Consider the following 26384-nt stretch of genomic DNA (forward strand, 5'->3'; position numbering starts at 1 on the left):
TCTGAGCTATTCCCCAAGGAGCTTGCTCCTCCCTTGGGAGGCAGCGTAGGCAGTGATGGCAGGCTCGCCGTCCAGCTGTCAGGGACGGAGCCTTTAGGAGGGCCCCGGGGGAGCTTTGCTGGGAGTTCCCATCTCCGTCTTCCCATCATAGAGGAGGGAGTTTTGTCCTGCGTCCAGAGGTATCAGATGGGATCGAATGAGTGAAATTCATGCAAAAAGCTGTGTTGCTCCCTGGCTCTGGAGGAGAGTGTAGGAAACACCTTTTTTAAAAGGATACTCAGTGATGGGCGGCTTAACGGGTGAAGCCCTGGGCCCTGGCTTAGTTGGTTCAGCCATTTGAGTGTTAACCACGTGCTAGGGGCTGCTGCTGTTTCTTCTGCATGTTCCAGGGTCTGTAAATATGGAGACTCAGAGAAGGGTGGGAAGTCCCTTATAAGGTGTGTGAGACAGTTAAGGGGGCTGCAAAGACCTCCCACCATCCGTGATCAGCACCATTCAGTCTTATGAGCCCTGGCACTCCTCTGAGTGCTTTCTGCATCTCAGTTAATCCACACACTCACCCTCGGGGGGGGGGAGGGCGCGGCGGGGGGGGGGGCGGCGGGATATTAACCACCATTTCCAAGTGAGGGAACTGAGGCTCAAGGGAGGTTAAGAACCCACCGAAGTTCGTAACTATAGCAGAGCCAGGATTCGAACTCATTTCCAGCAGATTCTAAAGCCACGCTTTTAATTCTGTGCTGGCTTGAATCCAGCCTTTAGCTCCTAGTTTTTAGCTCCAAGCTTGTACCCAGTGTCCACCGCTTCAGCACTCCAGCCAGGTGCAGGGCTCGGGGGAGGGTCCCAGGGCCCATCCAGGCCGTGGCAGCACCATGGTGCTCACACTCAGTAGGCAGGGCTGTCTAGCTCTTCCCTGGGGGAGAGTTGCTATGCATTGTGCTCAGAAATTGCACGTGCCTCATGTTAGAAATGAACTCCCCGAAGAATTATTTTTCAAGTCATGGCCTCAACCCATTAAGTGGATTATAAAATCAATTTATCGGGTTGCAACCAATGCTACAGAAAGGAAGATAGGGAAGTACATCTCTTGTAATAAGGTTAGGCATTGTTCCGTGAGTCCCTTGTTGCAATTACTCACGTGCTAGCTGTGTATGGGTCATGATGTAAAACCTACTTCTTACTTTGGGGGGTGGTCACAGTGTGAAAGCACTGCCCTGGAGGGAAGCTTGGCATGCAGCAGGCGCTCCAGGGAGAGGCATGCAGGCTGTGCTCTGAGGCTCAGCTGGCGGATGGGTGGAAGGAGGCAAGGGCCACAGCGGGACTGGGCAGGTCAGTCAGCCAGGGTTGGCTGTGTACCTGTTCTAAGTTGGATGCTTTTAGGTACTTCAGGGGCTTCAGAAATGTTAGAGAGGAGACTCCTATTGGTCCTCAAGATTCTTCTTCTCCATCAGAGAGCCCCGGTTGCCCAAGAAGACAAGAGGATGTAACAACATCTACATGAATAAGAGTGGAGCGGTGTCATGGAGCCGTTATGAAGAGCATGGATTCCGGGGTTTAAATCTGCCTGGGTTTAGATCTCAGCTTGACTCATCCTCTTACACCTTTGTGACCTTGGGTAGATCACCTAACCTCTCTGCCTGGGTTTCCTCATCTGTAACATGGGCACAGGGATAGTACACACTGCGTGAGGCTGTTAAGAGGATTGAGTTGGTGTTTACTGAATGGTGAGGACCATGCCTGGCACAGAGCCACCATTGATACTTGTTTGTTACATAAAATGAGTCATTGGAGCTTTACTTGCCTAAAAGAAAGTTTTCCCAAGGCAAGACTAGAAGCAGGCCTTGAAAATCATTCCATTTAAATTCTTCTCATCATGACTATTGACAACTATTTTCTTGCTGTAAATATATCCCAGCCGCTGTGCGAAGTCTTCGACGTTTGTCCTACAGTCGGGTGAAGTGAGGAACATCATGCCCATTTTACAGATGGGGAGATAGATAGCGAACGAGGGGTCCCTCCAGGCCCCAGACCCAGTTGGTCTGGCTGAAGCCCGTGCTCCTGAACCAGTGGACACAGTGTGTCCTTGGCCTGCTGCCACTGTTTTTTAAGATGCGGCTGCTCCAGTCGTTTCCTTGTCCCGAGAAGGGGACTGTCCTCTCCACTGGGCAGAGGGAGGGCTTGGAAGCACACCAGCTCTGTGACGCCCCGGGCTCACCCGAGGCGTGACTCAGGCGTCCACTCCGGAGACCTGTTTCCCGATGGCTCCTGCAGGCCTGGTCGGTGTTGCTGAGGTCTGAGATGAGCCCAGGCCTGGCTCATCCTCTCTTAGGCTCAGAAGCCAAGTACCTGCCTGGACAGAGAGCCCATGGCAAACCCCGGCCCTTCCTCAAAATGCTGTTAAAGAGGCCTCTAACCTGGGTGCACAGCCCAGCAGAGACCCAGGCATTCTTACTAGTAAATGCCCTCCTGTCTTTGGAAGAAAGTCCTCAGAAACTGTAGGAATCCTTCGGGCTCTCGGTCATCTGGCTCAGCACAGGGGACCTAAGGATCTCAGCCTTGTTCACAGCAGGGGGGCCCTGGGCCCCTCCAGGGGGACCCACCCTGACCCATGCTTCCAGGTTGGGTCTGGGTGATTGGCAGTTGCCCAGGGGGAGCAAACGAGGACAGTGAGAAGGCAGGCCTTTGTAGACTTGCACTCAGCACCCCCGTCTCTCCCAAGCACTGTGGACACACATGACGGAGGATCCTGAACACCAGTATCATAGGAATGGGGGGAAAGCGTGGGGGAGGTGGAGTGGTCGTGAAAAGCTACCCACAGGAGAGAAAACCCAGGTGAGGGAACAAGGATTGGAATCACTACAGTGTGGATCAAGGGCATTGTCTCGACACATACCTGTCATTCCTGGAAGCACCCACTAGCCCTCCAACACTTGCCTCCTTGTTCATCCATTTATTCCTTCATTTCTTCATTCAATGAATGCCTCCCATGTGCCTACTCTACCCAGGCCCAGGGGCTCAAAGCCCCGGGTGTATAAGATCCCGTGAACACGGTAGCACACGGCCTCTCCTCCTGGGTACACGGTCTAGTGAGGACACCAGCATTAAACAAACAAATCCCCACATATCCGTGAATTTGTAACGGCAGAGTCCAACAAAGGAAACAAATGGGTTCCTGAGAGAAAGAGAACAAAGGGGCCCTGATTTAGACTGAGCCGTGCTGTGTGCATCTGTCGAAACCGTGCCCATCCTTCAGGGCTCGGCAGAAATCCCACCTCCACCCGCCTCCTTCATGAAATCGGCCTGTTCCACAGGCTGCCTCCTGCCATTTAACAGCCTCCACCACGGGTGGCCTTTCTCTCCCAGGCCATACCTGCCTTTATTTAGTTTTGGGCACTTGTCTTATTTGCCCTGATAGATCTTCAGCTATCAAGGAGAGGTTGTATTTTATTGTCTGAGAAGCTACTGTGAGCACTCCCTCTCTGAGTGACACACAGAGACATTGTGGAAGGAAGGAAGGAAGGAAGGAAGGAAGGAAGGAAGGAAGGAAGGAAGGAAGGGAGGGAGGAAGGCCTTCATTCCTAACCCCTGAGGCCCCCTACGCGGATGCAGCCCATCTCTTTGAGGAGACCACGGGCTCCACAGCCGTCTGCCTAGGCTCAGCTGGTCAGCTTTTGAGCTGTGTGACCATGGGCAAGTGCCTTGATTTCTCAGTGCCCGAGTCCTCATCTGCAGAGTGGGAGATCTTAATAAGGGTTATACGGATGAAAATGGTTAGTGCATGTGTGTTTCTTAGATTTGTTCTGGCCATAGTAAGTGATTGATGAGTTAGAGGTAATGTACCAGACACATCTCTCAGAATCCTCACAAAACCCTGCCAAGGGTTGCTAATCTGCTGCAGTGTGCATGGCAAATTCGATTTCAATACAAACAAAACAAACATAAAGTGAGACCAGTCTGTAAGCCCAGGACTGTCTGTGCCCTGTGACAGCACACCATTGCTCTGGCGAGATGAGATGAGTTCTCCACTCCATAGTCTAGGCTGAGATGTGGTCCACTCTCCTGGCTGAAGGCTGACGTGCTGTTCATGATCAACTGGACATTTGGAAACTGGATGCTGGCCTTGAAGGGAGGATGGAGGCAATTCTTAATGTCTGGGGGATGGTGTGTCTCTGCCCTGCCCACCTCAGCGAATCAGAGCCCTCTCTTATTTTCAAGGGCCTTGGAGTGGGAGAGGCCTCCTGAAAATCCCATGATCTGAGCAGAAAACATGGCTCAGCCCACCTATAAAACACCCAAAGGGTTTCAGTTTCCCACCAGCTCCCATGAGCTGCCAGCCTGGGTTGGCATGGATTGGAGAGGCAAGGAAGGCATTTGGTTGGTTCTGACTTTTTATGCTGTGGCCTCTGAGCTTGAGAATATAGACTCCTCACTCCCTGGTGTCCCCTTTCTGTCCATCAACAATGACAAGCTGTGTCCATATTCCCTTCTTGGCACCTTTCTAAGGTATCGGGCACATAACTCTGTCTGCCTATTTTGAGGATAAAAATTATAACCCTTTAATTTCCAAAGGAGAGGGGTATACTTTGGGACTAACACCAGGGTACTCAGACTGTGAAAATATATACTGCTAATCTGTTTCCGTATCGATTAGAGAAGGCATTTCTAGCTCAGACCAGAAGAGTAAACATTCTTTACATGTGACTGGGAAGCCCCTTGTGAGCATCTCCTGGTGAGAAATGGGACCTGTGGAGCCAGGATGGTGGAAAGCCAAGTCTCCTTAATTTATTCATTGACTTTTTAAGAAGTCAGTTATTTTTAAGAAGTCAGAGAAACATTTATTTAAGCATTCATTGGTTGCTTCTTGTATGTGCCCTGACCAGGGATTGAGCTCTCAGCCTTGGAGTATCGGGATGATGCCCTAACCCAGTGATGGCGAACCTATGACACGCGTGTCAGAGGTGACACGAGAACTCATTTTTTTGGTTGATTTTTCTTTGTTAAATGGCATTTAAATATATAAAATAAATATCAAAAATATAAGTCTTTGTTTTACTATGGTTGCAAATATCAAAAAATTTCTATATGTGACACAGCACCAGAGTTAAGTTAGGGTTTTTCAAAATGCTGACACGCCGAGCTCAAAAGGTTCGCCATCACTGCCCTAACCAATCGAGTTACCTGGCCAGGGCCTCATTGACTTTTTTAAATTAAAAAGTGATCACATGCTTTTTGTTAAAACCAGCCCCAGGGCTGGAGTCTAACAAAACATCATACTCATTAGGTGATCTAATTTCCCAATGAGACCCCCTGCTCAAACACCCACCAGCTAGAGGTGACAAAGGATCAGAGAGCTGAGCAAGTTATTCCCTTGAAGTTCATATGGACACCCACCATACTTAAGGCTTGGCCAGAGCTTCATCTTGGCTGTGTGTGTGTGTGTGTGTGTGTGTGTGTGTGTGTGTGTGTGTGTCTCAGAGAGAAAGAGAGAGTGAGAGAGAGGGAGAGCGCAGTGATGATGAGGGGCACTCTGTCTGGGGGAAAGGATGCTGCGCTAGGTGGCTTGAAACAACAGACATTTATCCTTTCACAGTTCTGGAGGCCAGAAGTCAAGAATCCAGGATTTGCAGGGTCATCTCCCTCCAAAACCGGTATGGGAGAATCCATTTTTGCCTTTTTGTAGCTTCTGGTGGCGGCGGTCCACCCTTGGCCGTCTACCCTTTGTAGTCCATGCCTGCTGGCCCACCCTTGGCATTCCTTGGCTTGTAGCTGATCACACCAGTCTCTTCCTCTGCCGTTACGTGGCCTTTGTCCTATGTCTGTGTTCAGATGGCATCCTCTTCCCTGTGTCCCTCTCTCCTCCTCTTGCAAGGACATCAGGGATATTGGATTAAAGACTCACTTGATTATGTCTGCAAAGACTCTGTTTACAATTAAAGGCACATTCACAGGCACTTGGGGCTAAAACTTAAACATAATTGGGAGGGACACAGTGTAACCCACTCCCTTGCCTTGCCCTGATGCTGGAGAGGTGGGTCAAGGTTTCTTCAGCTGGTGTGAGGAAGTGGACGGTTGGGTTTCTCCTGGGATTCAGGCCCTTGGAAGCAGGAGGAATCCTCAGGTGAAGGACCTATGCCTGGAAGGTCCTTTTATCAGATCAGTGTTTCTCAAAATGGGGTCCCCAGACTAGCATCATCAGTATCAGCTGAGAACTTGTGAGAAATGTAAATTCTTAGGCCACACCCCAGACCTACTGGATCAGAAATTCTGGGCTGGGGCCCAGCAATCTGTTTTAACAGGTCTTCCGGGTGATTCTGATGCACATTATAGTTTGAGAACCATTCTTCTAAGTCATTGCCTTTTTCCCTCACAGCAGTACTTTCTAATGCGGTTGCCCATGGTTACTGGTGGATGTTTTGGGTTAAAGTAGAAAGTTCTTCGATACAATGAGTTTGGGAAGCACTGTGTTGATCTGAATCAAACAAGTTTCTTTTGATATGCTTTATGCCCTGGACATTGACAATTTTGGGACGGGAACAGTGGCATTTCCAAATTTCATTGAAGAAAGACTGTCCCTCTTGTGCGGAGTATCCCATTGGACTGGCGTTCTGCACAGTACACATCACTAACACTGCTCTTGTCCACACAGCAAGGCATTCAGTAAATTTTTATGAATCACCTTCTAAGAGGCAGGCCTGGTGCTAGGGGAATACATCCGCGAGCAAGACAGAGTTTCTCTCCGTGGAACTTACAGCCTCGCGCAGGAGCCGGCAAACTGCAGGCCGCGGGCCAAGTCGGGCCTGCCATCTGTTTCTGTATACCCTGTGAGCTAAGAATGGTTTTTACATTTTTTAAATAGTTGGAAAACAATTTAAATGAAATATATTTCATGAAATGTGAACCTTACATAAAATTCAAATTTCAGTGTCCATAAATAACATTTTATTGGAACATAACCACTCTCATGTGTTTACATCTTGTCTATGGCCACTTTGCTCTACGGCAGAATTGAGTCGTTGCTATAGAGACCATACAGTGAATAGGCCACAGAGCCCAAAATATAATCTCTCTGACCCTTTACAGAAACAGTTTGCAAATGGTTTGAAGCAAAGAGGGGCTGACCAAGTCTTTGCAGGTGCCTTAAGTGTTACGGGGGGGAAAGTGCAGGCACCACGGGACTGGGGCTCTCCTTGATGGAGGGGGTGGCGGCAGGGGTGGGGCAGGGGCATTAGGGAAGGCTTTCTGGAGAAGGATCTTAAGGATGAGTTAGAAGCCTGGAATCTGACTGGATGGAGAGGGTTGTTACAGGCAAAGGAGGTAGTACGTGCAAATCCTTGGGTCAGAAAAGAGGGCCAGTCGTTGAAGGGAGGGAAGAAAGTCTAGTAAGGCTGGAACATAAAGGCGAGGCCAGGAGTGGCCCCACACGTGGCCAGATGCCAGGCAGAGGCCAGCTATGCAAGAACACCTAGGAAGGCCATGCCTAGGACTGTGAAATTGACCCCGAGAGCAGTGGGGACTCATTGAAGAGTTTAGGCACAGGAATAATGATCTGACTGGTCTACACTTTGGGAGAATCCTCTGGCTTCAGGGTGGAGATTGGATGGGGGCTGGAGCCAGAGTGGTTAACGTGCTAGTAATTAGGAAGCTTAGCAGTGAACTAGAGGCGGGGAGAGAGAGGGTGGAGAGAAGTGCGTGTCTGTGAGGTGTAACGGCTTCCTGTGAGGCTCACCCTCCCTCCCTCCAGGCCCGGTGTGCTCCTTGGCAGCCTAGGGCCTGCGAGCTCTTGGACTCTGCTTTCTTAGTAAACATCGAGTGCTTGTTGCATTCCTGCTGCATATTCATTAGGCACAGTGCTAGATGTAGACATTAAAATATATATACACACATATATTTTAATATATATGTGTGTGTGTGTGTGTATGTGTGTGTGTATATATACACACATATACATATTCTACAGATATGAGAACTAATAATATCCAGTTTCTGACCTCAGGCCTCTTTGCTGGGGGAGTGATGGTGTATCCACAGTGGCTACATGTAATGAGGCTAATAACTAGAGGAAGCAGTAACACTCTGAGGGCACAGAGGAAGTGTTGCGTGAACACCACTGGGAGATGTTCATTCCAGGTAAGAGATCTGCAGAGGCTTCCTGGTGGAGGTGGCCTTTAAATTGCATGGTGCAGGACGTGTCAGATTTCCAATGTGACCATAATGATGGACTTGTGGTAGCCGTGTGAGGTGTGTGCAGGGAAGGATCCGGGGAGCAGTGTGGCTGGAATGAGTGATAAGTGGAGGCTCATGGAGGGTGGAGAGCTGGTTTGGAAACTTGTCTCACATCCAGATTGCTTAATGTGCCTGACGCCGTAATCCAGGCCGTGGGGAGCCGTGCCGAGGCCATGAGCACCTCTCAGGGGCGGGCTGGCAGGGCCGTGGGAAGCAGGCTCACTGTTTCTCTGATGGCCAGGGCCCTACCTCCCTCACTTCAGGACCTCAGGGCATCAGCAGGTGCTCTTGGGTTTTCTAGCCCATTGATCCTAGGACTGTCTCATCGCCTTTAACTTCTGCTTTGACTTCCCTTTCTGGCTGGCGCCTGGCTCCTGGCTGTCTGGAGACCAGTCACTTCAGTGGGGCTTTTCTGGTTCCTGGTCCTGTTGTTCAGGCTCTGACTCGGGGTTATTTCCTTCATCCTGTGCCAGAGGCTACTTAACAAATGTGGGCGACCATGATGGGTCCCTGAAGAACAGTTTGGCTGACTCGTTTTTTAAAGTCTTTAAAAAATAGTGAAATAAAATAAATACGCAGAAAAGCATATACATATAAAAGTACAAGATGGTGAATAATCCTATGAGAATCAATGTAACCACCCACAGGGTCAAGAAGCAGACCATTGCCAGTGTCCCCAGAAGCGTTCCCATGTGTCCCTTCTCCCTTGGCTTATTGCTCACATTGATGGATCTGTGCTAAGAAATCTTAGTAACAACCATCTCTGTCCAGCTTCGGGTCAGAAAAGCAGCTGCAGAAGATGAGGAAGAGCAAAGACTGGGGACTCAGGGGACATTCTGATCTTTCTCCTAGAGCGGCCCACAGAGACAAGATCCCAACTTCATGAGTTGCTTGGGGGCAGACTGATAGTTGTCATGGAAACCTGGGGTGCCAGGTACCAGCTCAGGTGATGACCACAGTGCCCTTATCTCACTGCAGTTGCTAGATCTTCATGGTCGGAGACTTTGGAGATTTAGAAGTTACCTTCCTCCCCTGCCCACCTGGTGTGGCCCTCTCAGCCCAGGAGATAGAGCACTCACGGAGGAAGAAAACGTTTCTTTTTTGTCCAAGGGGAGGTTGTGGGTCCTCAGGCAAGGCTGTAGCAGGACTAACAACAGTTCAGAAATAATTCAGCAGTAATCTTGGCGTTCAGCTTACAGACATTTTGGGAAACTGCATGTTCTCACAGTTGTCGTGGGACCCCTTCAGGTAGAGTCTGCATGTGTGGAAGGAGGCTAGTCTGCACAGGCAGGAGGGGAGAGGTAACCTGCATTGGAGGAGCAGCCGGAAGGCTTGGCCGCTCTTCCAGGGGAAGGGCGTGTGCCCTCCGAAGCTTATGTGCATTGTTGCTCTTTAATGATTGGTGCATCACAAGTGGATTTGCAAATTCAGAAAATTGGGGGGAAGAGAGGGCTGCTGTGGGGAGGGAGGCCCTGTGTATGCACCGTTAGGCTTCCCGTTGCCTTGTTTTCTGTATCTGACTTCTTTGGGCTGCACCCGCCGCTTTGTGAAGGGGGCCCTCCTGACCGAGGTCCGGAGACTGGGAGAGGGTGTGGGTGCCCCCGAGGTAGGAGCCAGCAGGTCCAGACGCTCGGTGTGTGCTGTCTGGGTGGAAAACCGCATCTGAAGCCAGGCCGAATTACACCGGTTTCTAAGACATTCCTCAACCATGTTAGGCAAAAGAGTCCCCGCTGACGAGCTGGGGTAGGAAGAAACCTGATATAATTTTGGAAAAACCTTCGAGAAAGAAGGTTCTCACAGCTGCTTAGCCTCTCCTGACATCCAGGGTTGGGGGGGGGGGTCCCCAGGCCACAAGGAGGAGATTGATGGGTCTAAGGGTGCCAAGAAAAGGGCAGAGGCTCTGCAGTACCGAGGTCTCTCCGTTCCTCACTCCCCTCAGGGTTCTAGAAGGAGGAGAAGCAGCCATCTGAACCCGATAGAAATAGAAGTCCCCTCCCTCTTCCAGGGCTATTTGTTGAATTATTGTTATTATTTCACATTATCAGCCAGCCTGGACTCTCTTGAATTTGGCTGCTGTGTTGGAAACCTAGATACAGACTAGAGTGGGAACCAGGCACATAGGAAGCGGAGGTTTCGGAGCTCAGCCAGGCCTCCTCTGCGGGGGCGGGGGTGGGGGTGGGGGGTAGTGCACAACCCGAGCAGGAGGAGACAGGCAGCCATGTGGAGCCCTGGAGATCGGAGCCTGGGCCTCCACAGGGGGTCGCCATTGACACTGCTCCTCCTCAGGGCATCAGTGAGCCTGGTAACCCAGCCATCCATCTGCCTCCTCATGTCTCTCTGACTTGCTAGGCATTGATTTCCTGAATGGCGGTCATTGGCAAAGGCAGTGGGATGACCTAATTTTGACAGCTCTTTTGACCTGAAGCCAAGCCCATCTAAGTCCAGCAGATGGAAGAGGCTGAAAAACGTTCAATCGGTGAGGGCTAAGAGGACATGCTGAGTGAGGGAACAGGTTGGCACTGGAATTGGGGCAGGGAGAGGACTTTAATGGGCCCCTGGGATTTGATTAAGGAGATGAAGATGGGTGGAGAGCGATGGAGAGGGCGTCCCAGGAACAGGAGAAGCAGGCACCAAAGGGTGGAGGTCAGCAGGACCCAGCCCCATCAGAGAACTCTGGTGGGCAAGCAGGCTGAGAGGAGGAGGGGCGGGCAGGCTGCAGGCCCGAAGGCCAGGCTGGGAGGAATTGGGGTTCTGTGCTCTGGACGGTAGGAACAGGGGAGAATTTGTGAGATTCCAGAAAATATGAAAAGCGTGAAAACAAAGCAGAAGACAACCAACACCCAGCATTTGTTCAATGATTCTGTAACACACTGTCGGGTTCCCACTCTGGGCGAGGCACTGCTCTAGCTCTGAGCAGATGGGCCGCATGCCCCTGGAGCAGTGGAGCCTGGAGGAGATGAGCACAGCACGTGTGAGGGCAGGTGGTGGGAAGCGTGCAGAGGAAATTGCAGCCACGAGGGATAGAGTGACCTGTTTTGTTTGGGGCATTGGGCTGTAGCTTAGATTGCTCACAAGTCACCTTTTTACTCCATGTTGCTTCTGCCTGTTGACTTGGAGGGCAGCATTCACCCACAAGCAATTCATCCCATCTGTCCTCTGCTGGTACATTCTCTCTCCACTTACCCCTGAACGATGGTTTGGGGCCCTGGCAGCAAATGCACTGTTTCCAGGGAGGTGGTTTAGGCTCTCTGCTGAGGTGGCACCTGCGGAGCTGCTGGAACCCCAAGGGACCTTGTCTCTGTCCCTTAGGCTCCACCTCTCCTGACTCTGAGGCTGTCCCTGATGGATGTGACAGACATACGCTGGGGCCCATATAGAGGGGATACGGCCACTATGAGCATGGTCTCTCTGGGCCTTCATTTCCAATCTGCAGAGTGAGGACTCGGTGTGTGGTTCCTAGCTTCCCCTGAGATCCTAAATTAAACTTTAAAAAACATAGAGACTATCACCGGTGGCCAGCTTTTTATTTTGACAAGCAAGGGCATGAAAAAGAAACTGTCAAATACCAGCTCTGTCATCAGCATAGTTTCATTAAAAGGGCATATTCTTACCCAACAAAGAGCAATGGCACAGTGTTAAAGGAAAGGACAGTTTTCCCCTGGAGAGGAGTGTGGGCGGCTGTCACTGGCACATACATTACGTTGTGCTGCCGCATTTATTTTCAAACTGCTTCCTGGAGCCGTGGCCCACACCTCAGGGACCACAGGACCAGGGGCCGGTCTGTGAACCATCCTCCCACCGGAACCGGATCCGCTTCCCGATTCACAGGTGGCAATGGGCTTCCCTCCTTCTCCTGCCTCTCCCCTCTTGACCCTTGCACTGTCTCTCTCTAGCAGCCCCTTTCTGGAAGTGGGAACATTTCCAAATTGTCCTGGGCTGCTTTTCAGGAGCCAGGAGAAGGTGGGAGAGAGGAAGGGCCCATCGCCTCTGACAAGATGAGCTGGTCGCTCAAGGATTTAAACTCGGCATCTTTGGGTAGCATTCGGTTGTTCCTCAAACATGTTCACATCCTTGTTTTGGTTCAGTTTGCCTTTTTCTCCACCAACTTGAGTCATACAAGTTAACTTGGCCATGGCATGGACATGTCTGCCCTCTTTTATGAAAACGAGGGTGGATTTCCTGTAGTTATCCATATCATAACTAAGTTTCCTTAGTTATCCATATCTAGTCTATCTTGACTAGAAACCAGAGTAGGCCTCCACTTGGGTGAAGTGGACAGAGATCAAGTTTGCTGTTTGGAAAATATGGATTCACAACCCGATCAGTTTGATATTAGCTGATCAGAACTGGGGAGGTCGTTGTTCAAGGTCATACAAGTGCACTGCCTGGCACTTAGCTGATAATCACTGCTGTTTACTGAGCCCCACCGAAGGGCCTTGCATTCCTGCATCATCATGGTTGGTTCTTGCAGATGCTCGTGGAGGAAGGAGACTGAGGATAGAAAGGAGTCACTTGCTTCCCACTCTTCTCGGGCCATCTCTTGGCCTCGTGGGGCTCTCCACAGCCGCTTGTGTTTCTGTCCTGTGTGGCCCTTGGCTCTTCCTTAACGAAGGAAGGGAATGGACCACACAAGTTCTAAGGCCTCTCACAGCTCTGACCTCAACAGATCTGGGACTCTGAGATTCATTTCATTTTTTAAAAACTTTATTTGAAGGGCCTTGCGTGCTCTCCTTGAAATAAGAAGTTGTGCTAAATCACCTTTCCATGAAACATAAGACTCTTCCAACCAGGAAAGGGACTGGGATGGAGCTCCCTGGGCCTCAGTAAAGCCACGGTGCTAACCATGGATCTTCAGAAAGCCTTCCTGCCTCAGTTGTTCATCTTCAAAATGGGGATAATGGAGCTTATTGTGCAGTACTGTGAACAGGATTAACCAAGATAACATAGGGCATTCAGAAGATTATACCCATTAGGAATCCGTCTGAACTTTCGGCCCTGCCTCAGGCTTGCCTGGTGTGATTACAAGTTATTGCTCTACTGGAAAACAGTTGTGCTGTTTCTCTTCCGACCGGGCTGCTGTGATGGTTTTCTTGCCTGGGCGGTTCCTGAGCTGCTCTCCCCTGGCAGGTCAGGCTGCCCTGCAGACTAGCAGCAGAGCCAGGGCATCTTTGCAGGTGAGCAGGCTGACACAGGCCCAGCCCCGGTCACTCTGGCTGAGGGAGCAGCGCTGAGGTCTCTGCCGGTCCCATTCTAAGTCTCTAAGGCCCTGATGTGAACTCTGGATTGTCATTTTATGTTCCCATTTCATTAAGCTGATTGAAGGAAAAGGAAATAATAATTTTGCAGATGTGAGGCATTTTTAAAAAATATATTTTTACTGATTTCAGAGAGGAAGGGAGAGGGAGAGATAGAAACATCCATGATGAGAGAGAATCATTGATCGGCTGCCTCCTGCATGCCCCACACTGGGGATTAAGCCTGCAACCCTGACATATGCCCCGACTGGGAATCGAACAGTGAACTCCTGGTTCATAGGTTGATGCTCAACCACTGAGCAACACCGGCTGGGCAGATGTGAGGTATTAACTGAGATGTATGTGTTGGTTCTGAAAGTGTGGGATTGACATTAATTTTGAGCAGCACATGTGGCTCTCTGTGAGCACACCTCCCATGGATATTATGTCTAATGGGTCATTCCATTCCCAGGTTGGACCCCCCACCCCCACCCCCAGGCCATTTCTCTAGCTCCCTGTCCATCCCTGGCTATCCAGATTGAGATGTCTGTACTGCAGAGTCATTTAGAAGCTCATAGAGTGATTGCTATAGTGGCAGTAATAAGCAGCATTTCATAAGGAGATCCCATCTCTTCTTAGACTTTTTGCCCATCCCAAGGCAGTAAGGGACAGAAGAAAAACATGGCCTTCAGTCTCAGAATAGACTGGATTTAAATTTCAGCTCTGCCACTTACAAGATGAGTGACCTTGGAGATTACCAGGCCTCTGTGGGCCTCATAGCAGTCCTACCTTTCAGACTTGTAAGATGGTGCTAAAGCACCAAGCAGGGAACGTGGCCCATTGGCGCTCTGCCTTCCCCGAGCATTTTGCACCGCCAGACACGTGTTAGTGAGGGACTTACACTTCAGGTCTCAAGGTCAGGCCAGACAGAACCTTGGGGAGTGTTTGCACAGCCCCTTGAATCTGAGACAAGAAACGCGAGGCACAGTGATGGTAAGCGACTTGTTAAAGGTCAGCTGGCCTTTTCTGCTGTCACCTTTTTTCTCCCACAGAGACTGATGATGAAGGGCAGTTGTTCACACAGCTCAGGGAGCTCCCAGCAGCGAGAACCTTAGGAGGACTCTGGGTGGAGCCCCTCTCCTCTGCTGCCCTGCTTGCCCCGCCCCTGGGTGCCAGAGCCACCACTTCCTCCCTCCTCTCCCTTTGCAGAACTCTCATATGAGAATCCCAGCTGGTGGTGCCCACATTATGCTTTATTTGCTTGAGCCGCTTAAGGTAATCGGACTAATCCCTAATACGCAGGATTTTCGGTACCTGGGAGGATCCCCTGGCTGGGCCACCCGGCCAGGATGTGCAAGGGGCTCCCAGGGGATTTCCTCTGGGCCTGTTTGGCAGCAGTGGGAGTGGCTGGGGGATCCTTCTCCAGCGTTTGGGCCCAGTGAAGACCCGGGGCAGAGGGACCAGGACAGTGGCCCCCATGGAGGCACTGGAAGCCCCAGGGGTTTGTGGGTATTGAAGTTCAGGCTTTTCTGTCTTCGGCCAGCTGTGCCACGGAATGTCATAACCATTGCCAGGAAATAAAGCATCTTCTCAATGCTGAACTGGGCCTATGGATTTGTACTGAGTGGATTCCAAACTCTTTTTTCCCCCGCAGAAAACCCCTTCACAGAGAAGTGGTTTAGCACAAAACCTTCAATAGGTGGGAACTGCACAGTGTAGAGCTGCCCAGAGCTCCCCACCTCCGCCACCCTCTGACAGGCACTGAGCTCAGGGCAGCCGCATGCGGGGCTGCTGCGTCAGTTTTGACAGATGAGAGAGGGCAGGGAGCGGGGGATGGAATGAGGATGGGGGTTCCAGACAGAAAGAAGAGAAATAACTCAGAAGCAGAATCTGTCAGTGCAGACTCGGGGAAATGGCTTTCTGACAGCGACCAGGACAAAATAAGACACAAGAAGAGGAGAGGTGGAGATTTCCTGGGTCCTTTTTCCCCCAACAGCCCCCTGGAAGTTGAGCACCCAGGAATGTTCGGTAGTACCAAGGCCATAAAGGGGAGGATCCAGGCATGGGCTTCCAGAGATGGAAGTGTTCCTGGTGGTTTCTTCTCCGCCCCAGAGGGGTCAGGGGAGGCGTTCCTAGCAGACCCTCAGGGCGCTGGGCCGTGGGCAGCACCCAGGGGGCTGCATCCTCTCCTTGGCTGGCATCTGCGTGGGGAACCTCCGTGCTCAGCAAGAGGGCTTCACGGCCTGTCAACTCGGCCACGTTCAATTCCGTTCATTTCCAATTCGATGCTCTGCTCCAGGAAGGTGATTTATAGTTCTAAGCTGGTTCTTGGCCGAGAAAGAAACCGTGGTTCCCTGTCCTTGATGTAACCTCCCTCTCAAGGCCCAGGGACCTTGAAGAAGGGCCTCTGTGGTCCATGAGATACCCAGACTGCGTGGGGTGAATTGAGTGCTTAAGGTTTATGGTAATGAACCTTCCATGGGCACTTACAGCAGCCCGTCCTCCGCACACATTATCCCGTTTGCTCCTCCTGCTGTCCCCAGGAGGGAGGACGTCAGGACAGGTACTTGTCCCTTTTTGGTGTCAGACAGCTGGGTTTAAGCTCCGGCTGAGCCCTCCTGGGCCAGCCACTTAACCCTCAGGCAGTTGAGTGAGCTCGTACCTGCCTCACAGTTACTGAGATGTTGCTCAGAAACGACAGCCAGTGCTGTTGTCATCACTACTTATTAATAATCACTCTATTCTAGGTGTTGTGCCGGCCAAGAGTAGACTTCTTATTGGCTGCAGGTCTCCTCCCTCCCTCCCTCCCTCCCTGACTTTCACTAAGATGTGTCAAGTGCTTACTCTGAGCTCATAACCTGTCAGTGTTGAGGACACAGCAGTGAACACGAGACAATTGTTTTCTCTCATTGAGTTTACAGGCAGTAAATGATAAAGTATGCAGCTTCCAGATGGTGGTATAAACACTCTGAGGAGGCACAGAGCACGGGTGGAGTGATCAGGGTGGGGTGGCTGTCATTTTCAATGGGGTGGACAGGGAAACACTCACTAATAACGGTATCAATGCCTGAGCAAGGCGAGGGGGCAGCCACGTGGCCATCTGGGCAGGGGGAGCAGCCAGCGCCATGGACGGGTGGGCCTGGCGCATTCTGGCAGCACAGGGAGGCTGGTGTGGCTGGAGAGAGGGAGAGAGTGGGAGACTCATGGGATGATGGCAGGAGTGGGGCAGGTTGGGTTGGAAGGGTTGCACGGAGTGAAGTCTGTGACGTGCTGTGCTGCGATTGGGACGAGAAGGCCCAGGAGGGTGTCGGCACGGTAGTGACATGATGTGATTGACATTTTTAAGAGTAGTTTTCCTCCTGGATGATCAGTGCGGAAGCAATTTTCCAGACCTGGGATGAGGTGCCAGTGTTTGAAGAACCGAGACGATTAAACCTGGGACAGACTTCCTATCTGGGGGCAGCCTCAGTAGGGAGCACCAAGGGGGCTCTGGAATCCTCCTGGCTGCTGGCCCCCGACCCCCCGCTGCAGTCACTCAGCAGGTGTGGTGCCCAGGGGCGCCTTGGCACCTGGCTTGGCCTCACAGGTGTGGGTGGGAGCTTGCCCGGGGTGAGTGAGTCCAGCTGGGCAGGAGCAGGCGTGGTGGCTGCTCACAGGGAGGGTGTGGCCAGCATGGTGGTTACCTGGCAGGATTGGCAATCCCAGCATCTTGTTGGGGTGCAGGGCAGTAAACGGGCCCTGCTCTGCAAGGTGCAGGTGGGTGGGAGTCTGTTGAACCATATGCTGTGTGAGCCTGGCTTTGGGGTCCGGGACCCCTTTCTCCAGAGCAGCACTGCTTCCTGCTCAGAGCCAGGGGGCGGCAGTGCTGGCGATGCCCACCTTCACCAGGCGGTGGGCGCTTCAGAAAGTGCTGGGTTCCACCCGTGCAGCTTACAAGGCTGCACTCATCACTGTCCACAGAAGAGGTTTAGAGAAATTGTCCGAGGACATGCAGAGAAGTTGGGCCTGGACTAGGTATCCTTCCATCCTCAGAGCTCTTCCTGCACCCCACAACCCCACACACTGGGTCTAATTCAGGAAGGACAGAGGTAGACAAGGCCCAGGTCTGAGGGTGGGTCTGTGGGGTCCTGGGATTACAATGGGTCGGCTCTCTGGTGCTGGGTCAGGGCCACTCCTACTGCTGGGGAAAGCTAGTCCTTTGAGGACAACACGGGCTGCTCCCTGCTGTGGCCCCTGAACCCAAACCTGGGCCCCGTCACCTCTTTCCTGTGCAGTGGGAAGTGGAGGTTTGGGGACCAAGCGCTGACCCCCTGAGGCAGTCTCCTGGGGCCCAGCAGGACACCTCCCTGTGGCCCTGTCTCCTCGATCCAGTGGGAGGGTGATCTAATGGAACGTGGAATCAGAAGGGATCTCAGGGGTCACTTGGTCCAGGGCTCACTCTGTGTGGGAACCGCTGTCCTGGGGTGCCACACAGCTCCTGCTGGAACCCCTCTGGAAGTCGGGGACCTTACATCCCAGGGGCCCACCACCTAGTGAAAGGTCAAAGCCGTTAGAACCGACACCGTTTACCCCCCGCTCTGTAAGTGTTTATTACGGTTTCCCTCTGGGCCAGTGAAACCTGCAGTGGTACCGCTTCCACTGTATCCTCAGGGGCAGCCAGTCCCACCAGTGGGCAGTGGGCACTCCGTCTCGGCAGCTCTAACTGCCACGTGCCAGACACCACGGCAAGCTCTGGGCATGGCTTGTCTCACGTAAGCTGTGCCACCACCTTAATGGGCCGGCATGCCTGTCCCCTTCACACGGAGGAGGCTGAGGCTCGGGAGCTAACATGCCCATGGCAGTCCGCTTGTCAGTGGGGGGTTGGGGGTGGGGGGGGGTAGGGGGCACCTAAGCCTAGGCAGGCTCTCTGTTTCCCCTGAGATACCTGCTCTCAGTTGTCCTGTCTGTAAAATGGGGTGAATGCCACCTCCTGTTGGATTTATTATAAGCTCCCATCAGGATCATGCATAGAAAGCACCTAATTGGTAGCTGCTGACACCCAGTGTGGCTTAAGGAGTGGTGGCCGGTCACAATTACAGTGGACTTGGCGCCTTGCCTCTCCTCCCCGCTGTGTGTCCCAGCCACCTTCTCCAGAGCATGGGGTTACAGTCCCTGCTCCCTGTAAGGGGTGCTTGGGCCAGAGGGAGGTCAGAGTGCAGAGGCCCTCTCCTCTGGGCCAGGGGACAGGGCCCATTGGCACCAGGCTTTGTGGGGCTCCGGCCTCCTCCCTCCCTCTCCCTGCCACTCCCCCAGACCTGCCTCCCACCCTGTAATTAAGCTCACAGCATCCAGTGTAAGCAAATAATAACAAGGGCATTATCTCCCTTTGGTCTGTGCTTTTCTTTGCCTATCATAAAATAATTAGGTAATGAATGCCTGTGAAACAATAGGTGAGAGGGCTGGCCAGAGAGCATTATCTGCCATTTATGCTTGTGCTGTGAATGATTAATGCTGGGGAGCTGGGAAGAGAGAAGCAGCACTGTGACTGGAGAGGACTTGCTGCCCCCCAGCCCTTTTCACAGGACTCCCTCCTCCAGGGTCAGCCTGGTGGCTGGCAGCCTAACCCCACGGGTTGAGGAGCAGAGACCTAGCCCTTCAGTCACTCCCAGGACAAGGTCAGAAATGTCCCTGGGAGGCTCTGCTTAAGAGAAAACACAAAAACCTCTGATCTGAGGGCCTTCTCCCAGCCCAGCTCCTTCCTGTCCACCCAGACACTCTGGTTCTGGAAGAAACCGGCGGTTCTGTGTGGGTGCAGGGAGGGGCTGGGAAAACGGCTGGGTGTTCAGAGGCAGGCCCCAGTTCAGATCAGAGCGGGGATGACCAAGCCATGCCAGGATGAACAGGAGCGGGGGTTCTCAAAGTGGGGCGCCCAGACCACAGACAGGATCAGGATCACCTGGGAACTTGTCAGAAATACAGGTGCGGGGGTGGGGCCCAGCATTGGGGTAACAAGTCCTCCAAGTGGTTCTGAGCCCCCTCAAGTCTGAGAGCCACTGCTGGAGTGCCTGTGGCTGGAGGAGAAGCAGGAGGCTGTGGGAGTAAGTAGTTGAACGTGTATTAAGTGCCCGTGGGTGCTGTTTCATCCCCATCACGCCGGTGGGCAGGCAATATTGCCCCATCTTGCAGGGCAGGTCCCACAGGGGTGGGGGAGCTGAATCTGCACCCTCAGTTACTAAGGCTGCCCCTGAACCCAGGGCTTCCTCCTCCAGGACACCCATCCGTGCAGAGTCTGCACATGGCTGACACTTGGGGTCCTACCAGGCCACTGAGACTGGCCCTAGGTGGCTCAGGCATTGGGCTCCACAGATGTCAGCAGGTGGCCCCCAAATATACCAGATCCGCTTCTGGCCCCCTCTTGGACTGTTGTAGCTCTGTGGGGCCCAGCTCACTTGGAAATAAAACATGGGCACCCGTGTTGCTGGTGCTGCTTCTCTCTTCCCAGCTCCCCAGCCAGGGTGGGGAGAGCAGGCCTTGGAGCAGCTTCCCGCCTGCCTGCCTGCGGGTCCCCAGGAGGATGACTCATCAGTGCCTTCCAGTTCTCCTCTCCTCACTCGGCCCCACCCTTGCTCACTGCAGACAAAGACTTTTACCTCTGCCTTTGGTTTCCCTCACTCCCATTCACAGTGGTTTCCAGGGGCAGTTTGCATTCTAGCCCTTTCAATGATGAACATAATTTTGTTGGCATCTTTCGACATATCTGCATCTACAAAAATAATGTCAGTGGGTATTGGAGTAAGGGGCTCAGCTCAGTTACATTTTAAATAAATAATGGATACATCAACACTAATAAAAGAGAAAAATGGTAATTGGCGTACGACGATACCCTTTTCATTGGCTAATCAGGGCTATATGCAAATTAACTGCCAAGATTGGCAGTTAACTGTCAACAAGATGGTGGTTAATTTGCATATGTAGGCACAATGCAGGGAGGTGAAAGGGAAAGCAGGAAGAAGCCCCCTGCCACTGACAGTGATCGGAAACCCAGGGGGGAGCTAAGAGCTGGGGGGCAGGGCAAAGGCGGCCCTGGGGCCGCCTTTGCCCTGCCCCCCAGCCATGATCAGAGAATCAGGTGCCTTTTCCGCCCTGGCCAGTGATAGCAGGAAGTAGGGGTGGAGCCAGCGATGGGAGCTGGGCATGGTCGAAGCTGGCAGTCCCGGGAGCTAGGGGCCCCTTGCCTGGGCCTAAAGCGAAGCCCACGATCGCGGGGCCGCTGCAGCTGTGGGCCCCTGCTGCCCGGGCCAGATGCCTAGGCCAGAGGTGTCAGGCCTGGGCAAGGGGCCAATCCTGCGATTGGAGGGTGATAGGGGTCAACGCCTGAGGGCTCCCAGTATGTGAGAGGGGGCAGGCTGGGCTGAGGGACACTCCCCGCCCCCCCCCCCCCCCCCCCGCACACCCAGTGCACGAATTTCGTGCACCGGGCCCCTAGTTTTAGTATAAGTATGTCCATGCAATATTTGGGGGCATACTTATGCTGAAAATTTATTTGTTGTTTATCGGAAATTCAAATTTCTTTGGGTGTCTTGTATTTTGTTTGGCAACCCTAAACCCAGGTTCCATAGTTAGTGAGGGGCTGATACTCATAACCGCTCCCTCCCTCCCTCCCTCCCTCCCTCCCTCCCTCCCTCCCTCCCTTCTTTCTTTCTTTCTTTCTTTCTTTCTTTCTTTCTTTCTTTCTTTCTTTCTTTCTTTCTTTCTTCCTTTCTCTTTCTTTCTTTCTTTCTTTCTTTCTTTCTTTCTTTCTTTCTTTCTTTCTTTCTTTCTTTCTTTCTTTCTTTCTTTCTTTCTTTCTTTCTTTCTTTCTTTTCTCTTTCTTTCTTTCTTTCCTTTCTTTTCTTTCCCTGAGCCAGCTGTTTGCCAGGCACTCATTTAGGCACTCATGATACAGCAGTTGGGGGAGGCAGACAGTAAATGAAGTAGGTAAGTGGATTATAGAGTGTATTAGAGGTTTGAATGCTGTGGAGAAAAATAAAGCAGAACGGCTGTGCTGTAGGAAACCAGACTTGTAATTTTTAAAGGGTAGCCAGAGAAGACCTCATTGAAAAGATGATATTTAAGCCAAGACTTGAGGGAGCAAGTTGTGACCCTTTGTGGGAGAAGAGTATTTGTGGGAGAGAGGACACATTGCATGCAAAAGAGTTCAATTTAGGGCCCAGGGTGGGGCCCAGTTATCTGAGGATGTCAGCCTTATGTCCTCAAGCACATTGAGGACATGAAGGGAAATTGATTATCTCCTGTCAGTGAAAAGGTCTGGGGTGGATTTCAGGCATAGCTGGATCCAGGTGTTCAAATGATGACATCAGTATTTTATCACTTTTCTGTGCTGCCGTCATTCTCAGGGAAGGATCACCTTTCCTACTTTTCCCAGCAAAAGTCCTGGGCTTGAGTTGTATTGGGTTGGCGTGGATCCTGTGACCATCCGTGGCCCAGTCACTGTTGCTGGGGGGATGGAATGATATGATTGACCAGTCCCAGTTCCTGGAGCCAGTATGGGTCTCTCAGCCCCTTTTGATCCGCACAGATGGAGATGAGGACATGGGGATTTCCTTAAGGAAAAGATTGGGCACTAACGTGGGAAGGGCACGGAGGTTGGGCAGGTGGAGAGAGACCCCAGTCAAGACTCCTGCCCCGTCTCCTGAGCTGTGTGGCTTTTTTTTCTTTAAAACAGAAAGAGAATAATGTCATTGTTTCACAAATATACTTTAAGAATAAATAAAAGATTAAAAAAAAATTAAAAAACTGATTAAAACCACAACCCATCCTTCCTCCCTACCCCTGAACCTCTAAGCCAGTTCCTACCTGAACACAGGACCCTTTGATCTTTTGAGGTCTCCGTTTTTTTAAAATGTCTCAACCCTTGTTCTCTCTGTTGCCAGGAGGCCCAGAAGATTAACAATGGCTCCAGCCAGGCTGATGGCACTCTCAAGCCAGTGGACGAGAAAGAGGAGGTAGTGGCAGCCGAGGTCGGCTGGATGACCTCCGTGAAGGACTGGGCGGGGGTGATGATCTCTGCCCAGACACTGACCGGCCGAGTTCTGGTGAGTCCTCAACTCCCTCCTCACCGAGGAGGCCTGCTGCCTGGTCCATGATCCCTTTGTCCTGCTTTCTCTCTCATCGGCATGTATGGAGCTTGGCTTCACCCATTGGCCTCATGACCTCTGGTTCTTGGCCAGGATCATAATAGTGACCTGTAGTGACCAACCAGCCGAGTTTGCCTGGAAATGGGGTTACCTTGGACATGGGTCTTTCAGTGCAAAGGCAGGAAAAGTTCCAGACAAACAAACACAAATTGGTCCCTGGCCAGGCCATGCTCCAGACATACGTGGGCCCTTCCCTGGGGGAGCCCTGCCCATGGGCTTTCTTGGGTCTGCTCTGGGTCAGGAGTTTCCCTGAGAAGGATTTGAATTTCAAATAATTTCTTCTTATAATTCTGGGAGCTGTTTTATATGGGCTGCCCTTCCTGGCCCTGAGAATGGGGCTTGGTCACAAGTCACTTGACTCCTAGACAGAGTGAGTGGGGAATGTCCTGATGGCCGCATGGATCGAAGATCAGGCAGGGAAGCTGGAGAGTGGACGTCATCTCCCTTGACATTTCATGGCAAAGACTCAGCGAGGAGGTGACTGCAGATGGAGGGAGCTGGTGAACATTTCACCATCGAATCTACCTCATGTTTGGGAAAAATACTTGCAGACAGCTTGAGGGAAGGAGCAAGCACAGAATGCCATGCCTGAGTGACAAAGGTGGTGGCCAAGCAGCCTTCGGGGGCACGGGGCTCTGCTATCTGGGGGACCCCTCATGAGCTGAGCCTTCTAAGGCTCTGGGTATGAAACCGTGGCTGATGTCAGTTGGTAGCAAGACAAAAAGGAGAGAGATTTAAAGCTGGGATTTTGGAGGAAAGAGGAGAGAGAAACGATCCAGGCAGTTGCTGCATGCAGGAAGATAGAGAGGGCACGGTCCAGGAAAAACTGGCCGCTCTGGGTGTATAATGAGGTCCTGAAGGTGGCATGGCTGTGGGCTGTGCTGTGTAACTGCCACCCTTGTCTCCCTCCTACCCCTGCCCAAGATTCCAGTTGTCTCCATTGCTCTCTCGTGCTTGTATGTGAGTGGATTCTATGGGTGAAACGTAAAGACGTTGAATTCTGGGTCTGGGCATGGATGTGGGGGCGAGACGGAGGCAGTGCCTTCTATGTGTCTGGTGCTGATGGTGGATGAGGAGCAGCAGCCAGTTCGGTCACACAGATGTGCAGCACCCACGGCTCCCAGGGGCCATTGCAGACAGTTCTGAGGATCTTCATCAGCATCAGCCAGGAGTTACAGAGCATCGACTCTGGGTGTTCTTTTCAGCCCCATGGAGAGCAAGGACCGATTCGGCTCCAGTTGCCCCGTGGATGGAAGTTACTGAAGGGATGTCTGGAGGAGAAATGCCAGGAGGGTTGCGGGAGTGTGTGTTGGGGTCGGGAGCCCGGTATGGAGAATTGGGAGGATCAAGAAGGCCGTCCTAGGAGGGAAACCTTTGAGTTGAAACTTCTACTTCAGGATGCACCGAGCACACACTTGTGATAGAAAAAATAAAAATGTACCTGAGCTTGAAACCAAGAAGGGGCCACTGAGTGGGCCGGAAGCTGAGAATCCCGGATAAAACAGAGAACATTTGAGCTGAGCTTTCAAATGTGAGTTAGGATCTCGAACATCAGAGCAGAGCGGAGGAGCCCAGGAGAAGGGAAGGGGGCCAGGTGGGCTGGGGACACAGAGGCCCCCTAGGGGAAGTGAGCCTGGGAGGTGGGCTGGACACGGCTTGTCTACGCTTCAAATGCCAAGCAGAAGAATTGGGATGGACTTTTGTAGGAAAGGAGATTTTGAGGGAAGGGTATCATGGTTGGTGGTTGTGCAGAGAGAGCTAGCGGACAAATGGAGACTGAGTTGGGGAGGCAGGAGCTCAGAGGTCGGGGGTCAGTTGGGACAGTGAGCTCCCGGCACTGTGCCTGGACTCAGCAGACGGACCTGGAGAGGCAAGGCCTGAACTGACACAAACCTGTGCAGGCAGGAAGGTGGGTGTGGGTGACATTGTAGAAGGGGAATCACAAGCCAGGTGCACCCAGCATCTGCCTGGATACTACCGCTGACAGTCACCGGAGCGACTTGGGAGCTGGGCATATGCTAGACCCTGTACGTTATGATCAGATTGAAGGGTAGGGACCTTGTCCTATTTTTTTGTGTCTCCCGTTTTGTGGTGTTGTACGGGTTCATTACAAAGAAGCAAGCAAGCCAGGCTTAACAGTGAATTGATTTCCATTTTATAGCTGAGAAAAGCAAGGCACAGGAAAGGCAACGACCTGCCAAGTGTACGCAGCCTCCCGGCCAGGCATGTAGGCCTCGGAGTCCTGTGCGGTGCCCTTTCTGTGTCGTTACTTCCGAGTTGAAGATAATGCCTCTTCTTCTCTAAGCTACCGCCAGCTGTCGCTTTGGCTGTGACATTTTGACTTTCCTGTCTCTGAGCCAATTAGGTCCTAAGGCTACTTGGCTGGATTCTGTTCACATTTGCGTGGCCATGCACAGTCTGCCCGGGCCTGCTTGTCCAGGAAGCCAGCTGCTCTCCGAAGGCCTCCTTGTAGAAAATCCTGACCGGGCTGCTCTGGCGCCCTGAGAGCGAGCAGGTCCCCCGCACAGAGAGCGGCACCTCAGTCCAGAGGAGGCCTGTCCTCTGGGAGAAGCATGTCCTTGCTCTGAGCGAGGAGATTCACACGGAAGTCTCAGTGCACAGAGAAAGCAGCTCTGCCCATTCGGAACCCAGGCTGTGTTTGTCCTGAGCTGTCTGCTGGTTATCCTTCCAACAGCAGGACTAAAGCAAGACCAGACACCGGCTGTTCAGCTTCCCTTTTCAATTTTAAAAAAAGATACGTTTTGCCGAAATCAGTGTTAGTGACAGTGTGGTTCAGGGTGGGTACGTTTTTCTGTGAAAGGGCCAGATAGTGAGGACTTTAGGCTTTGCACACTGCAGGGCTTCTGACACAACTACTCAACTCTGCCTGTGCGTTTTGAAAGCAGCTGCCAATAATACTTGGGCGGGACTGTGATCCAATTCAGGCTTATTTACAAAATCAGGTGGCGGGCCAGAGTTATTTCATGGACCATAGTTTGCTGACTTTTGGTCTAGTTCATCTCCTTATTTTATAAATAAAGAAATTGAGCCTGACCAGCATGGCTCAATGGTTGAGCATTGACTTATGAACCAGGAGGTCCCAATTCAATTCTCGATCAGGCCACATGCCTGGATTATAGGCTCAATCCTCAGTGGGAAGCATGCAGGAGGCCGCCAATCAGTGATTCTCTCTCTTCATTGGTGTTTCTATCTCTCTCTCCCTCTCCCTTCCTCTCTGAAATCAATAAAAATATATTAAAAAAAAGAAAATAAAATAACATTGTATTATTTTTTAAAAAAAGACATTGAAAGTGAGAAATTGAAAGAAATTCCTTAGGAAGGAATTTTCTATGATAAGATAGCACAAGAGTGATAGTTCCAGAGAGAACGTTTATGATGGGGAATGTTATAGGCACACAGATACACACACTCACACCATCTACGTTAGTACATTGCTTCTGAATATTCATATTAATTTCCACGCTGATCTCAGAGTGACTGTCTCCCTAGGGCCTAGGGAAACTGGCGTGTGGCCAAGCATGACTTCACCTCGAAGTGTAAGCCGTGTCTACGCTGCCTGGGCTGCCCCTCGGCCCCGCTCCTTCCTGATTCAGTGTTCTCTCTTTCTCTTCCAAGACTGGTCTTGCTAATACCTGAGCAGAGATAGAGACTTTAGCATTGTTCTTTTGGTTATTTCCCTCACATTCCCTTAGAACTATACTGCATTTGAATACTTCTCCAGAATGCATCCACA

At 51.8% G+C, this 26384-nt stretch overlaps 1 protein-coding gene across 24 annotated transcripts in view; it reads left to right on the forward strand.

Annotated features, from left to right (window-relative positions):
• Positions 1–26384, forward strand: part of KCNMA1 (potassium calcium-activated channel subfamily M alpha 1) — a 704741-nt gene that overhangs the window by 182764 nt on the left and 495593 nt on the right. For 23 of the 24 annotated variants that reach the window (XM_059662279.1, XM_059662280.1, XM_059662276.1 and 20 more), the window contains exon 2: positions 22367–22528. In XM_059662279.1, coding sequence (XP_059518262.1) covers positions 22367–22528 — 162 coding nt within the window. Of the gene's footprint in view, positions 1–22366; positions 22529–24791; positions 25827–26384 lie in introns of those variants that run through there. The other variant, XM_059662281.1, reaches the window with a different exon arrangement.

Source organism: Myotis daubentonii, chromosome 13 (genome assembly GCF_963259705.1).
Source record: "Myotis daubentonii chromosome 13, mMyoDau2.1, whole genome shotgun sequence".
NCBI classification, from domain to species: Eukaryota; Metazoa; Chordata; class Mammalia; order Chiroptera; family Vespertilionidae; genus Myotis; species Myotis daubentonii.